The 18,107-nt window shown below is 30.4% G+C and overlaps 1 protein-coding gene across 1 annotated transcript in view; it reads right to left on the bottom strand.

Moving 5' to 3' along the window:
- Positions 1–18,107, bottom strand: part of LOC106460825 (ATPase family AAA domain-containing protein 2-like) — an 89,664-nt gene that overhangs the window by 22,427 nt on the left and 49,130 nt on the right. The window contains exons 14-19 of the mRNA XM_013920569.2: positions 17,220–17,412; positions 15,371–15,497; positions 8,021–8,213; positions 6,614–6,799; positions 2,477–2,612; positions 539–729 (exon numbers count right to left, since the gene is read on the bottom strand). Coding sequence (XP_013776023.1) covers positions 539–729; positions 2,477–2,612; positions 6,614–6,799; positions 8,021–8,213; positions 15,371–15,497; positions 17,220–17,412 — 1,026 coding nt within the window. The remainder of the gene's footprint in view (positions 1–538; positions 730–2,476; positions 2,613–6,613; positions 6,800–8,020; positions 8,214–15,370; positions 15,498–17,219; positions 17,413–18,107) is intronic.

Raw genomic sequence — 18,107 nt, 5'->3', positions numbered from 1 at the left:
TTAACGTATAATACTCTTTTGTTTTCTTACTAAAACTTTTTTTTTTTTATCTAAGTGCAACAGTAAGCAACAACCTTCCCACTTCAGGCTGCAGACAGTGAAAAGTGGTCAAAATGTGACTTGAGCACCCACATCTGCTCCTTTTTTTTCCTCCCAAACATGTGAGGGCAGTGTTGGATGTCATTCTAACTATATATATGCATATAGTTGTAATTAAACTTAAAAGAGTTGACAGATATCCTATGTGTTTCTTTTTCAATATATATATATACTTGTACTGAATATACTGAAGACTCTCTTGACAAAAGAGTTAGAAGGAATCACATATAAAGTGTAATAAACCTAAAATAAGACCCAAAACTCAAGTGCTTTCGAATAGTTGACTATTCATCTTCAGGCGAACAAAGAATAGTCAACTATACTGAAGACTGAGATCAATGCAGAATACATATAAAAATCATAGAGATTACACTTCTTAGCTAAATATAAGTTTACAAATCAAAGGATGGTATTTATAATTCAAAAAGAATAATCTTACTTCTTCTGGATCAACCGGTTTAGTAAACATGGCAAATCTTCTATCTCTGGCTAGTTTATTCAAAATGTCTCGCAAAAACAGTCTTAGTTCTCGAAGGGTTGCTTCCTCTTGTTCAACAAGTTTCTGGAGTTCAACATCTGTAAGTTTTCTTGGTTCAGGAGGTGGTACCACAGGAAGGGTTTTTTCCATATCTTTAAAATGTTTAGGATTATAATTAACATTATTTTTGTTAAATGTGAGTGATTTTACAAACCATTAGTATCAAAGCAATGAAAAGAAAAAACCTGCACAAACACACAGACAGTAAATTGTACTTCTAAAGATAAATTCTCACTATGAGGAAAAACAAATGTGTGCATAAATCATGTTTCACTGATAGATAATAATCTAGTTTCTGCACCAACATCGGGAGTTTTACAAGAATAAAACATAAATTATTCAATAGGAATGCTTATAAAGAGGCGCAGTGAAGGGTGCTGTTGTAAAAGGATTAATAAGTGCATCATTTTGCATGAAGACTTCTGACATAAAAATTTTAGAAATTAAAATTTGGTACTCATTATATCATAGTTTCTTGTTTACATTGAATCATTATTTCTACTAGTTCCAGTTGAGCAGGCTGTAAAATTCACTGTTCAGAACATACCTTTATCTTAAATTACAAAATTAGTTAATACTAGCTGGAGTACCCATCCCCTGGATGGAAGTTATGTACATTCATGATTAATGAAAGGTTATCTTAGAACATTAAAAGTTGCTTCCCTTATATGTAATTGTAAAAACGAAAAAAAAATCCATAAAAACTGAAAAACAAAAATATGAAACTATAAATTTGCATGTATCTTCAACAGTGGGTGAAGTAGTGGTAAAAAATATTCAAAAATACCAATAAAAACCACAAAACTGAAAACTGGTATGCATCTCCCCATGGACCCAACAAACCATCATGCCAAAGTTGGTGAAGATCCATCAACAGGGGACAAAGTAGTGGTGCAAAATGCAAAAATGAAAATTTGTATCTCCCTATGGACCCAATGAATGTTCATGCCAAAGCTGGTGAAGATCCAGCCACACTTTGCAAAATAGTTAATGAACAGACAACAAACAGTACTCTTATATTTCTATAGATTTGTTGTATTTCTTCATTGTATGACAAATACATCGCAATTAAAAAAAAAATTAAAAATAAATAATGCTATGAAATTACTTGTTACAGCAATGTATGACAGCAAGTACCAAGTTAATAAACCCCACAGTTTTCAAAATTTACCCAATTTGTTCACAGATAAAGGAAAAAACATTACGACAGTAAATATTGGAATGCTAAAAATATTTAATACACTGGAACAGCTGTATAATTACTGTTACAGAAAGTAATTGAGAAAACCAGTTACATTAAGGTTTGTTTGACACCTTGATTCTGAACTGATTAGCTAATTAGTCAACAGCACCCACCATAAAATCTTGGGCTACTTTATTCAAATAGCACGACTTGACCTTCACTCTCATAACACACCTATAGTCCCAAAGTGTGGATCAAGATTTTGCAGGAACAAGCTGTGAAACATGTGCTCTTGGATTCACAGAACACTAACAACTAGGCCATATCTGGCCCAAGTAATACATAGGAACGATCTTAACATTGACAGAAAGAGTTGATTTTACAAGACTTAGAATCATAAATTAGTAACCAGTGGTTAATTTAAAAATAATCTAGAAATAAGCTAAAACTAGTCAATCATACTTCAATTTTCATAATTCAATATAAAATAATCATGCACAAAAACTACCCATCATAACTATGCAACCTGCATTATCAGAAAAAATGGAAAACTATGAACCAGACAGATTTATTTTTCTCAACTGCTATGCCTTCAATAACAGTAAGATGATGACACTTCAAATAATGTTATGAAAAATATTGACAAAGAATCCTACTTTTGGTTTTCTTCTTCTTGGGAGCCTTCTTTGCATCTCTTAATAAAGGTTTAGAGAAATATTCATATCTTTCTGACCTATTTGGATTTTCCATCTGTAACACTTCACCTTGACCGACATTGAAAAGATGCTGTACCTACATGTAAATTAAAATAAAACTTCCTAATTAAAAACCATATTATATTGATATTGTACATTAAACATGCATAAAATACAAACCATACATTTTATGAATAATAAGAGGAATTAAAAGCTATACAAATGTATAACACTGAATTCAATTTTCAAGAAGCCAGTGAATTAAATTGAGGTACAAGTCCAGTCTTCATTCAAAGTACTTAATCACAATGAACACAGACACAGAACATCCTAATTCTCTATACACAGTTCAGGTATAAAAAAATTAATTAATATTTGGAAATTCATACTTAGAGCATTACCTAAAAAGTTAAAACCCAAAACTCTGCATTAGTGTAGAAGCATACAACAAAATTTGAAAGTTTGAAATAAAGCAATAGCTAATTCAGGGATTTTTAGGTCAACAAATAACCATGTTTATAAAATTAATTTCTGGTACTCAATTCCAATCCAAAAATTCATAGTTTATTTTGAGAGCTAATCATCTTAAAAAGTAATTTATCACAAAATTAAGTATTTTTCACAAAGTCTACACACCTGTACAATAATATTATGCAGTTTTATAACAAAAGTAACATCTAGTATCAAATAAGTTTTACCTTGTTTTAAATAATGATTCAAACCTGCTAATTTGCCATATTAAAGTAAATATTTTCAAGCCAATAATAATCTGTTTGTGCCACAAATTGTGCAAAGTTTTATAGTCAGAAACACCTTTTTTTTAACACCCAGTCTGTAAATCAAGACATGTCTGGTCAGACAATTCCTACACAAAGCTTTCCAGTACTCTTTTTTTTTGAATACATTTGAAACACCTCAATATAACTGAAATCTTGAATTGCCCACCAGCATGACTAAATTTGCCCTAGTTTCCAGCTATGAAGGAGTGAAACCCCAATCCAAAATCCCACAAAAAACACTACAGTGAACACACATTGGGCAATATAAGATCTGGCTCTTCAGTTCTATAAATCCACTTTCTCTACAATTTTGGTAACAAACTGTGGTTTGTTTGAGGGTAACAGTTCGAGACCTTTATTTAAGTAGATTTATTTTTAGTTCTAACTTGAATATCAGAAACCATGACCCAGTAACCCACCCAATCCCTCAAATTCAGTCTTATTCACTCGTAGACTAGGTGTTAAAAGTAAAAAAAACAAAAGTTTTATTGATTTTACACCTGATTTTGATTTTACAGTATAATGCCATGTGACTGAAATAAACTAAGAACTTGTTTAAAGCACTAGAATGCAATTTGTTTTTAAAATTTAATATGAAAATCCTATTTAAAATATTAAAATTACTTTCTCACATCTCTCTCACATTGGAGAAATCAACCGCATCTGATACGTTAAAAGTAATAGGAAATTTTAATCCATTAAATACAACCATCAAAATACAGCAGTAACTTAAGAATTCTTGCTTTATAATGCATCTAGTGACAAATGGATGAGCTCTTACTTTGAACCACACGCGACATTTTCAAATTTGAATATTAAAATGGAGGGTAAAGTTAGTGACGATATTAATAACACGGAAAAAAAAAAACCTAACTGAAAACTGGAAAAAGAGTAAATCACTGTCAGCTGTTATGGTTTTACATTATAAAATATAAAACAACTGTATACAGAAGATAAAGATTTTCCAAACTAAAAATGTTCAATTACTAAACCACAAGCAAATGAATGCAACTGCAGTGTTTATAGCTTTCATAATAACTGAATAAAACAATAGTGTTTGAGTTAATAGTTTCAAGCCATTTCCAGTTGTATAAACTAGAAGATAGTACCAGTCAAGTTAAACAGGTTGATTTTTTGTTCTTTTTCCAAGCTTAACTTCTAAATTAAACCCTAATTAAAACAATTCTAAATATTTATTTATCAAACTAAGTCAATTATAGAAACCTAGTGATGAAACAAGTAATTAAACAGTCCTTCTCTTAACCAAAACTTTGTTTTTTTTTCTATTCATTATATCTTATGTCAACTAAATTCCTATTCTTTAACATCCATCATTATAACATAGAAGCATTAGTAATATTCCGTATAGCAAAATCCTGTCATTGTTCTTCTCAAAGAAGAGCTTTGCCAGCAAAGTTAAATATTTCTGCGAGAGTTGAAAAAATTACATACAGATTCAGTTTTTAGTATTCAACCCAATGTGTACAGGTGGGGGTCAAAGTGCCCAATGTCATGACTTTTTACACAGTAGCATTTAACATGGTATTATGTATTTGATATCAGAGTTATTAACTATTAATTTTAAGCAACTTTTCAGGCTTTTAACACAAGTACTCATATTTGTATTAACTAATGTATTTAAACTATCACCCCATATTTTAATTCTTTTAATGCACAGGGTTGGATCCTGTTGTTTATTAAATGTCTCACACCTATAAGAGGTTTAAGTAATTAATCTGAAATCTTGTGCATTAAAAAAACTAAAAAAACAGGGTGATAATCCAAATAAATTACTTAATGCAACTATTAATTTTATTATACACTGCTGATTTAGCAAGAGTTTGTGGTAAGGGAGTAAATACCAGATACAAATACAGGAATACTAATATGTAATTTGAAGATCTAAAGGTTATTCATATTCCATATTCAAACAACATGAGGGAGACAAAAGTATTTTTGGTTCTTCATATCAACATCACCTTGCAGTCCAATTTTTGAGTCTGACACATAATTCACAGACATGTGCATTTTACTAAAGGCTTGCCACATTTCATATATATATATATATATATATATATCATATACATATAGTAAATTTGAAATTATAGTGAATATTTTGAATATGAGGTCAATAAAATGGACCAACTTAGTGCAAATACAATTAAAGATGCCTAAATTATCAGAAAAAAAAAATCTATCATCATGAAAGCATGTAAATAACACTTAACATAATTGGCCTTACATATGAGCAGAATCATCCAGAACCAAAACATGAATATTATCATACCATATCACTAGTTTCATTTATTACTCTTTGTGTCAAGACTAGTGAATTCTATTAAATGTTTGAAGATTTCTTGTCATGTGCAATGTATTTTTTAACACAATGCTAAGCGTAATATGTTAGGTCTGTAGAAAAAATTAAGTTCTAGATCATTTTACTTCTTTGAACAGCTAAGCCTAAGTTGGCAAGAATAATTATTTTCAGTAAGAGGCTATATGTGTTTTTGATATAAACATTTATTCTTACATTGTTTAATAAGTTCAAATTCCTTTACAAGTGTTTTCAAAAAATTATTGCAGATACTAGACCTGCCTGCAATTTCCATATTAAAAAGAACTTTACAAACAGGTCTTGTCTTCTAAATCCCTTCAGGTATGAATTAAAATCAGATTACATACAACAGATTCATGGTTTGGGTTACAGTTAACATTATTTATTAGGGAAAATTAAATTCAAAATTTCACCAAAGCAAATTGTACTTTATCCTTTCCTATATTAAATAAAGATTTTCTACTCAATAGTTGATGGTATCAAAAATAAGACTTCAAATTCATTATAAAATATATAATTAAAATACCAGATACACACACACACACATTTCTCATTATGGTATCAATTTTCCACCCTCAATTTCCTATATGAAAAATATTATTTATAGTTAAAAATTAGTGTTAACTATAATCAAATTTCATTACTTAATACTTAAAAGGGAAAAACACATTCAATGTTATTTTAACTTCAGATGTCAACATGGTTTTGATTTCTTTATAATTTAATAATGCAGTGAACATAGCTCACAAATAAAGACCTAAACTATATAGAGCCAAAATTTCTTAGATAACGCAAACTTAAAATATTTTTTAATGATTTTATATGAGAAAGAAAGCTTGGTCAGCCGAGGAAAACATCATGAAATGACAGAGGATAAACCTTTTCTCAAAATACTTAAAATATCATAAATATACATCAGAATCGAGAACAATATGAAATTTTGGGATGGACAAAACATTACAAAGTCAATAGACATAATCTAACCTCAACTGGAAGATCCTTTAGTGGGCAGTCGCTGGTTGTTAGCAGGAAAAGAGGAATACTAGGATCAATATCTGAAAGCAAAGTTGTGAATGTTGCCCTTAAAATATCACTAGATGTGCTCCACCACTGGTCCATATGTGGAAGATACAACACACTTGGCAGTGTTCGTTGGGCTTCATGGAAGAACTAAATTACAGACATTAAAAAGTATACACACTTTTTCTGCAGAAGCTGAATACAAATTGTTTTTTTCAATTTCTAATATTTTAAGCTGAAAAAAAAGGGTAAAATAATAAAGATCCCGGTTAGTCAGAAAACCACCCAAAATTAGTTTTTTTGGCTTAAAAAAATTAAAATTTCAGAATAATTTTTGGCACAGAAAAATACATAAAAAATTGGATAAGCTGTGAAATGTGTTTACATTGTGATCCTCCAACTATGTGTATAGCAAAACATTGCCATGCCCCAAAAGACAGTAAAAAAAAAGAGAAGGAATGGGCAAAGGAAGATGTTCTTATGGAAATGTGTGCCGAAGAGAGTGTTTTATTACAAGATTTGGACATTGAGATTGAAGATGTACTAGAAGAAAACTAGAAACATGTTTATTCTCACTAATTATGCATTGAAATTGATTAATAACATCATTGGAACTAAACTAACTCTAACATTTGCTATAATCAAAGCATTCCGAATCTTTCCCTTGATTTTCTGGGAAATCAGGAGTAAGCCAATCATTTTTGCCTATTTCTCCATGATCAGAAAGGATGTTTAAATTCTGAAAACTGCTCTCACCTTTTTTCGACCATTTTGCACCTATCACGCACTTTCCCTGTTGATTTTTGATAGTTTTTAAAAAAGTGAGCTGTTTGATTACAGGAGGCTATTATCAGGGCATATAAAGATACTGTTGTACCTGTAAACTTTTTCACATTTCTCAACCAAGATAACAGACTTTAAACTAAAGAGACCAGACTGGCTTCTTGTGGGGAAATAATGTGACCAAACCAGTTCTGGATCACTGTGCTTTAGCTCTCTCACTATAAGAAAGTAATTTAATTAAATTTTTTAAATGTAACTCGGAAGAACCTCATGACATGTGCAGTAAAGGATGCCCATGGCAAGATGGATAAATATCTTAACTTTCTGTCTGATAATTGCTGGCATATTTCCTGTTGTTTTAATAACAATGACTTGTCTCACCCTGTGGGAATGCATACAAAAATAGTTATGTTTCATATTTCACAATTTTATACATATGTCACAAAAAGATTCTCACCCATCGCATGTCTATAAGTAACCAATGCAAAACTTTATGTTTGAAGATAAAAAACAAAACTACACTGAACTAATGTAGTAGAACTTCAAGTTTAACTTTTTCTGGAAAACAGCTCAACAAAACTAGCATACCTCTGTGCAGGCTTCTTCTGGTGATCTTGAAGACACAGCATGTAAGGTTGGAAGGTCAAGTTTATGGACAGGCAAATGTTCGAGGCAGTGAAGTATGGCAGGTCCTAAATGAGTGGTCTGACCTTGATCTTTTTCACCAGCAAGTAACAAACGCGGACGGTGGCTTGGTGGACCAAATCTACTCTGGATCCCTCTGAAAAATACACACGGAAAGTCTTACAGTTGCAATTTCTTCGATTAAGCTGACATTTACTGAATGAAGAAAAGGCTAATGTTTACAACATTAAATTGAAGAGCTTAGTTGAGGAAAGCAGAATGTTGAATTTTGCTCAATATCAACTTTCACTTTAAAAAATCTGAATATATAGGGAACTTTGCCTTTAAAATATTATACATCAACTTGAAAATTAACCCCTCTTTTCCCATCCAAAATGGTAAAACATGGATTCATAAGTTTTGTGGATCAATGCGACATACAAGCCCAACAGTTTTAAGTCTCTCAACATGAGCTCGGTCAATTTGACTGACCACATGACCTCTTTGTACTCGTTCAAAGTCCTTATAGACTTGATACTACTAACTTCTAATATAGTGTATACATCTTCATGAAATTTGGCAGTCTATAGTAAACATTATTAATCTTTTACATACAAAAAAATTTTATTTTTTAGTGAAGTATTTTTAATAAACTAAAAATAGATTTGCCCTCAAATATATTGAGTATTTGTTTTGAATACTCGATGTGCAAAGTGATTTTCATCTAAAGATTAAAAATACTTTTCTTAAACTCAAAAATCTTAAATTTCATTTGTGTAATCTCTACAACCTCCTAAATACATTTCAAATGTTTGATTTCAGTAAAACTTTATATTTTATCTTTAATTTCCTCTACCCTAACTCTATACAAGGTTGGTCAACTTGACTGACCTCGTAACAAAAACAAAAAAATCGAAATTACCTTTTTTTTCTTTCTAGAATGACTTCAAATGTAGCATGAAGCTACTTTCGTTTATCCTAAGTAGCTTTCAACTTGTAACAGCATACATCTATTTATAATTATATTTTATTGCCAATTGAACCATGTCTAACTACTATTCCCACCATTATAAGTTGTAAATTACTTGGGGAATGTGCAGCTCACGTTACGGAATCAAATTACATTACTCAAGAGCTACTCTGAGCTGCTCATGTGCATGCCTTGTGAAATATTATTATTGTTCATTTTACCTAATCTTACCTTGACGCACCTAAAGAGATCCTTATTTTTACAGTTTAAGTTACTTTTATAATAATAAATAAAGAATAAACATGAAAAACAAGAAAAAGTACTTACCTAATCTTTTTATTTTTTCTTGCTGTCGATTGTCGATGACCCTTAATCCTACATTTTTTATACTGATGGTAGAAATGCACTAAATAATTTTTATTTAATTAAATAATGCACTAAGAACATAAACTAATACCATGCAAAAAGTAGACAATTTCCTCTAACTCTCAAGATTTTTCTGGCTTTCTAACTATGCAACAAGAACTGTTACAAATTCATCCAAGCTAGTCACTTTCTCATGGGAATGAACTGTGCATTATAAGTGAAATTGACAGTTATCTGTTCAGAACAAAACATTATACGTTATTTGAAAGATGAAAACCTTCACTTTCTATTGGTATAGTTAATACATAATTAAATAAAAGAGAGAACTATTAACAAGTCCTGAAAGAGAGGATGTGACAGGTGTATGTTTGGAAGGAGTGGTCTGAATTTCTATTTGATAGCTCTGTAACCAAACAAAATTGAAGGCTATAAAATTATGGTTTGTTTGAGCAATGATGATTTTATAGTGAGTAATTTATGCTGAATTTTGTGCTTTTTGGAGAGATGATGGATAAAATAGAGAAGAGAAAATACCTAGAGAAAATGTGTCAAGTGTGTCACACTAGTGGAAATTCAGGATTTATTTAAATGTTGTCTTATAGAATTAAGAACTTAAAACTTACATACTATTAAAATATGGATTATTAGCTAAGATTTAATGTTATACTAATTGGTAAGTGTTACAAAGGTTTCCTACACAAGATATCAGGTTTTTAAAATCAAGTATTAGGATTTTCTAATTAAAAATGTTCTCGTAATTTTATTCTTTCAGAATGTTGACTATCCAACATGCAAAGTAATTTGGATTTTAAGATTAAAATACTTTTATGCATTAAAAAATTTTCAAATTTCATATGCAAAATCTATAACCTCCAGATAATTATCAAATTTTTTTATAGAAAAAAACTATATTTTATCTGTTATTTTCACTCCGGTATCTCTGTATGGGTTAGTTTGATTTGACCAACTTTATAACCTCAATAAAAAATTTGGGAAATGTATGTAAAAGTTATGCTTCTTTCATTCTAGAATGTCTACATATTATAAAATGAAAACAAAAACGTTTAGTCTAAATAGCTTAAATTTCATAACATTATAAGTTGCAATGATGCAGCACATGTGCACTGATGTTACCGTATCCAAGAGTATAAGACTGACCTTTACAAAGTGACCTATCTTGGCTGTGTTTTAGTGGACTAGTATTTTATAAAATACAGCCACATTTCAGTTATAATACATTATTACTATTTACGAATAAGTTCTTAAAGTTATTTTTTTTAAAACTTGGCTGTGTTTTAGTGGACTAGTATTTTATAAAATACAGCCACATTTCAGTTATAATACATTATATATGTATATACATTATTACTATTTACAAATAAGTTCTTAAAGTTAGTTTTCTTAAAACATAGAACAGTAAATAAAGAATTAAAGAAAATAATTATCTCTTCCAGTTATGAACTGTGAACTCATTTGCTGCGTGCCATAGATTGCTAAGCCTTATAAAATATCGCACATGGAGGATGTGAAACGAAATAATTACTTTTAGGTTTTTATATATACATTTCAAATAACCAAAAAAGTCATAAATTACTATATCAATACCATAGAATTACCACTATAATTTATCAAGCTTAGTAACTAAGCTGTATTTGGGTCTAAAAAGATATGAAATTTTGAGCAGACTAAAGACTCAACTTACCATCTTGAAATCTTGGATCCAAAGAACAAGTTGACATCATAATACTTCAAAATGGCTAAGAAAACCATCAGGGGAACATTCTAAGCTTTCGCTTGGTTATTCTCATGTCAGAGACAGAAGTACTTGTACATAAGGGAGTGTTTCCAAAAATGTAAAGAGGTAGGTGGGGCCACTATGTGTGTGTTTTTAGCAAATAGAAATAATAGGATGTTCTTATGTTATATTTTAGCTTGTCAGTACCAGTAATTTAAGTTCCTAATTAGTACAAAACTACAGACTTTGTATTTGGAAATTGCAAACAAAATTTGAACCAATGCTGCATTCAACATACCAAGTGACACACAAAAATGGTAGTGAATGAGTCATTGAAATCATCAAAACAGTGCTCTAAAGATGTAAATCCAATAGAATTTTAGTAAGTATTTATAAACATACAAGCTGAGGTATCCATCCTTTGTCTGGGTTATGAACTTAAGAAAATGTGAGGGTGGACACTACGATAAATAATGGAAAAATCCTAACTGTCACACTATTTATTTATAACATATTATTAAAGTATTCATTATTACCTCACGAAAAGTTTTGTATAAGCTTTAAGAACACATTATGTAAGTACTTAAAATATGGTATACACTGTGTGATGTCAGGATGACTTTGTACAAAGAGGTAGCAGCCAAAGTAGTGGCAGTAAGGATGATTTCTGTCACCCTCCTCTCAATGTCCTTCCACACTGTTTCATGTAATCAATTAATTGACGGTCATTAGTCACAGAAGTATTTTATGGGATGAATTTGTAAAGTCATGGATCAAAGTAGGAAGTGAGTATAACTCAAGAAACAGCTTCTAATATCAGCATTATGGTGGCTGTTGTAGTATGAACTTCATCTGAGTTTATGTATTATTGCAATAGTGTCAGCCATTTTTTTTCATTGCATTCCCCCATAGAGTGTTAACGCACTCTCCGATATATATAAAAAAACTTGTGTGCCTTCTCTCCCCACACTGTACATTGTGTTATAGAAAATATAATTGTTTATTTTGTTTGGTTAAGAATAGATACTCAATAACATCAATAATTGGGGTGAAGGGGGTTGTGAAACCTCCATAAACATGCCCCTTGTTCCATACTATCATCCCACAAAGTTTGGTTGAGATTGGCCCAGTGACCTAGAAGAAGTTAGATAATGGACAGACACACAGATATTTGTGATTTATATATATAATTTTATATCTATATATTTTTGATCTCCTTATCTAGGAAAGGATAATGACTTATTGGAAAGAGTTCAGAGGAGAACTACTATGATGCCTCTGGGGATGGAAAGTTATCCTATGGGAATGGATGAAGATCTCAATATATTTTCTCTTGATAAAAGAAGGGTATGTGGTACTCTAATTAATGGTTACAAGCTTATTTGTGAGATTGATAGAACTAAGCCATTTGAATTATTTGTGTTGTATTTAAGTTTAAGATCTGGGAAAAGTCAAGCTAGGCTTTAACAAGATGATTAGCTGGTGGAATGAGTTGCCACCAATAACGTAAAGGTTGGCATCTTTAAAAAGTTTAAACGGAGAATAAGTGCTCTCTAGAAAAATAACTGGTGGATATAAAATTTTACTTTTTCTTAACTGTGGGTGTGCAGGGCAAGTTTTGAAGTAGCATATATTCCCTTCTTGTCACACACGCACAGTGCTTGTAGTATCCTGGCAGGGTTGTAGCTAGGATGATTTGAGTGATGAGTGGTAAAAACCAGTCTAGTCCATAGATGCATGTGCCTGTGGCTGTATTCCTTTCGGAAAGTCAGATATAACACTCTACACAAGCAGTCATTAGGCAAATACGTTATAAGGTGAACAACGAGTCTAAAAAAATAAAGGCAGAGACAACTTTTACTCTAGGCCGAGTTTTATTCTTTTGACTGATCTATCTTTAATAGCAGATAATTGATACAAATTGGTCACAATAAGATTAAAAAAATACCAATATACTTCAATATTTTAAATATTTGTAAAATTTTGAAAATATTTTTACACACACCACATACTTTTATTGGAAAGCAAATAGGCTTTTTATGGTATCCACTGTGGATGATATTGTCTGATGTGGCAAGTGAATTAGCATGGCATGGGCAGTTTATTCACTTTAGCATGCAGGTTTTTTCCCTGTAGACTTTCTTGAAAAGTATTTGAGCACAAAGACTATTTGCTTTATGACTTTTTGTTTCTAAGAAGTCAACTGTACCGTAACACCGACAAAAGTTTTCATGCTTAATGGTGAACTTTTTCTTGGTGATATTTAGTGCCAGGTGGAACGAGTCACATTGCGCAGGAGTGCTGGGTAGGCAGAATGAGTACTGGAAAGCCCTGCTTACCATAGCTACAACCCTGTTTCCCGAGTAATTCAAATACAGGATAGCTCGAGAGCCTTAACTTCTTTTAATTGAACTAAGACTAGACCATGCGGAGACACAAAGCACGTCTCCTTAACTTTGGTCACAGGTAAGTGGATTTTACAACACCTTACAAAAAGTGATGTTTCTCTAATATTGTTAAGTCTTTTAGCATGAAACTTAACACAAATTTTCTAATAGTCACAGACTACTTTAAAAAATATTAAGGTTTGATATTTGTTACTTTTTTTGTTTTTTTTAATTTGATACTTTCTAGAAAAAAATATTCTTCATGTAAATTAAAAAATGTGTTTGTACCTCCTAGATTTCTTAATTTTACTTCACTGTATTTCTAAGCTCTTTTACATCTTGTTTTTTAAAATAGTATCATACGTAATCTTGGGTCTGTACAAAAATCCCTGGAATACAATAATAAAACTTCTCAAGTTTAAGAAATATACCAGTAAACACAACCTCTTTTTCATCCTTTTATTGCTCACTTTGATATTTGTTTGTTTGAAGTTAAGCACAAAGCTACATTATGGGCTATCAGTGGTCTGCCCATCACGGGTATGGAAACCCGGTTTCTAGCATTGTAAGTCTGCAGACATACTGCTGTGCTACTGGGGAGCTCGCTAATATATATATATATATATATATAAACAGTTTAAAATGTTTAATATTCAATAAATTAGGAATTTCTTTTATTATTTTATTTTGTCCATTTGAACAGGTAATTGTTTCATAAACAACCAAAACTGCCACAATCTGAGTTTACCTACTGTTGGTAAACTTACGAGTCAACTTGAAATCATACAAGCATACGTTATTTGGGAGTTGTACTTGTAACTAATACTAACATGTTACTTCAAGCCAGCACTGAGCATTTAATTATGAAAAGAAATACAATATTCAAATACACATGCTATAACACTATTGAAGTAGCAGACAATAGATAATGAATGGCATACACCATAAAGCTTGTCTCCATAAATCTGAGGGACAACTGTTGTGACAAATCTCACACACCAAAACTTGCACCGATTTCACGCGACATAAAATGCCAAAATCTATCTACACAGTTTCAGCATTTATACCATTACATTCCTTCCAAGAGTTTAAAAAACCATAATTTTGTTAATGTAGTACCACACAACAAACCACACATATGGACCACTTCATGAAAAAGAGTGTACAGTGTACTCAAAGCGTGGATTTGAAGAATATTATTTCTCAGCCTCTAGAATGATTACAAAGTATAGAAGCATGCCATTCCATAACGCTTTCTTCTCGTATTACAAGTTCTAAAAGACAATAAGGAAATTTATTTAAATCATCTTAACTCTGAACTTTAGTTCATACTGACAATAGAAATTTGTTTCAATATTTATTATGAAAATTAATTCTAAAAGCATTGTATCAAGCATAAAGGACATTATTTTACATCTAGCACAAAAAACAAACTGAAATATGCTTAGAAACATTCATAAGTTTCTCTAAGTGGTGTTGTAATACAACATTTAACTTTACTGGTACAAGTACAATGACCAATAGAGTTAAGTAGAAGTTTCTCCTCAATAATGGACAAAAATGTAGATTATGTGTATGGTTGTTTGTACATTTGTTACTTCAATTTCTTTCTTTTTTTTCTATCCAGTCACTGTTATAAACCGTTAAAGAAAGTTGTAAACATAACTACTACTACAACCAAAATAAAAGTTTTTGTAAATTACAGAAAACAACCCTGAAAACTAAATGTGAGATTTTACATTTAACATTTTGATGAAAAAGGGGAGTGAAGTTCTATGCATGTTTAGTTGCAATAAATACATACTCTACACGATATCTACATGAAAAAAAGTCAAAGAAGATGATTAGTATCTCACCTAGCAATCCTCTTTTCTAAGTCAGTGGGTACTGAAGATACTTCTTCTTGGGTTAGTAACTCTTCATCATCAGAATATGTACTTTCATCCTCTTCTGACAATACGATTTCACTTTTCTTTTTTGTAGCTGCCATATAAAACAAAGACTATGTAATGACTATTTATTTTAGATGTATAAGTGGAAATCTAGATTTAATTTGAACTTTAATAAACAAATAAAGCAAAAAGAAAACTAAGTGTTTCAATAATGATTAAATATATTATTATTTTCTTTATTGATATGCAATGGCATGGTGTTTGAAAAGATATTTAGGTTTAAACTTCTTCAAATTTGAATTAGAAATAAGGATAAATTGCAGTATTTTATTTGGCAAACTAAAACTCACCAAGAACACACATACTTCAGGTAAAAAGTAAATGTAATTTGTACATTAAAATTACACAACTTCTGACAAAAAATAAATTTTCTACAGATTACTATTATAATGGTGAAAGTTTTAAAACAGAATGCATATTGTATTCAAATTGAGACTATGGTCAGATCAAGTGACCATGTTATATCATTAGACACAATAAACAAAAATATTCCAACTTCTGAAGGGGAAGTAAATAATGAATAAATAAATTATGGGATTTAAAGTACGAATATATGGCAAAATATTTTTCATACTATGCATTACTAGCAAAACAAAGTAGTAAAATGATCTTATCTAATGCCAAAAGAAATTATAGAGAGGAAGAAATTACAGTTAAATGAGCAGGATACTTCAGTGTTTACAAACTAAGAAAAACAAAACTAAAAGGTATATATATATGCACACATATGTGTGTGGGTTGGTAAAACAAGAATATTTCACTGTAAGTAGTTTAAATATAGGAAAAAAAGAGTCTTGCTCAAATGCTTTCAGTTGTACCATATCCTGTCTTAATTGTTTCCGTGGGATATCAGCTTCATGGATAGTCCCACTTTAAAGTCACATACATACATACTAAGTACATGTTAAGAACTTTTGAACATTCTAAAAACTACACAAAATTAAATAGTAATAAAAAGCAATATTAAAAGGCCTATCAGGAAGTCAAGTTTACACACAAAGTACCTTAATTTCTGCATATCACACAATACTACATTTTATAGAAATATTTGCTCAATTCAGTTGAAATTTCCATATTTGGTGAAATTTCACAACACCTAGATATACCTAATGCATGTTTCTTAATGTTGTCCAACAGGAATTCAGGCAAAATTAATTTTTAAGTCCCAACCCTGCACGACTCCTCACGTTTCACAGAAATTTAGCAAAATTTGTAGGTCCATGTGTAATGAGAATCATTTACTAGCAATATTAGTGCTGAAGAATATAAACAGTGTTAAAGCTATATCCAAGACTGAAGAAAGTGTCAAGAAAAACACAATATATATACACAATAATCACAACAGTAGAATAAGAGCAGTTTTATAAAATTAGATTTTTAATAAATTAAATACTGACTGTACTGTAGAAATCTGAAGTGTAAATAAATTGATTATAATAATTAGAACCTTTAGGCTTAAATACATAATAAATGTACAGAATATGGTGACAATTACAAATTTGTAAATCATATTAAACGTACAAATCTATCAACTAATTATTAATTATTTTTATATTTATTATGAAAGACTTAACATTATTATTTTATTATATATGTATAAAACTTTTAAAGGCAAAAATTTATCTTTGTTACCTTTAATATTCCTTGGATGTTTTGGTCCACAAAAATATTATTTTCTTAATGATTATAACCAATATTAAATTTCTGTGATATAAAAACAACTCAACTGACATTTTTTTTAGTTAATACTTACTTGAATTAGAAGGTGAAAGAGCTTTTCCAAGTCCAGCAGGGAAGACAACTTTAAGTGATTTGATTCCTTTTTCCAGCAAGCGTTGTAATAAAGGCCTAAGAGACAGTTTCAATGATCTGGCAGGGGACGGAGATGAACGTTGAGTTGCAGGCACAATTTTGGTCATAGCTTTTTCAAAATCCAATCTTTCTATCTGCAGAGAAAAACAATTAAACAATTTCCATTAAAAAATATATATATATATTAGAAATACATTTGCAAACAAATGTACATAATTATTATGAAAAATAATTATTAAGCATTACAAATTAATTCAGTGTTGTAGCAAATGGTAAAGAGCATCAAAAATATGATTTTTAAGTTTTAATATTAACTGGCATGGAAAAAGCTACATACTTGTAAATAGTTAACTCTATGTATATGATCTTGATCATTTTAAACAAACTTGTAACCACTTAGTAACGATTAAACTAAACATCTTATAACCTTGAATGTACTAAGTGTATCTTCACGAAATTTAGTCAGCTTGTAGTAAACATTACAATTATGTTGTACACACACAAAAAATATTTTTTAACAAAGTATTCTTACTAAAGATTTCTCTGTGAATTTACAAAGTCTTTTCAGAGTCATTCTGAGTGAAAGGTGACTTTCATGTTAAAAATAAATGTACTTCTTTACATTTTAGTTTCATATTTGATTTCAATAACTTCCAGAACCTCCAAATGAATATGAAGTTGTTTTTTTTTATAAAACTTTATATTTTACCTCTTATTTCCTCTAACAGTAGCAAAATCCTCAATGTAGAGTGAGATCAGAAATTGAGAAGTACGAAGTAAAATCAATAATACCTTTTTTCTCTCCATGACTGTAGACTGTAACAGACAG

This window comes from Limulus polyphemus, unplaced genomic scaffold (genome assembly GCF_000517525.1).
Source record: "Limulus polyphemus unplaced genomic scaffold, Limulus_polyphemus-2.1.2 Scaffold844, whole genome shotgun sequence".
NCBI classification, from domain to species: domain Eukaryota; kingdom Metazoa; phylum Arthropoda; class Merostomata; order Xiphosura; family Limulidae; genus Limulus; species Limulus polyphemus.
Note: the sequence above shows the minus strand (reverse complement) of the source record. Positions and strands in the feature narration are given on the sequence as shown.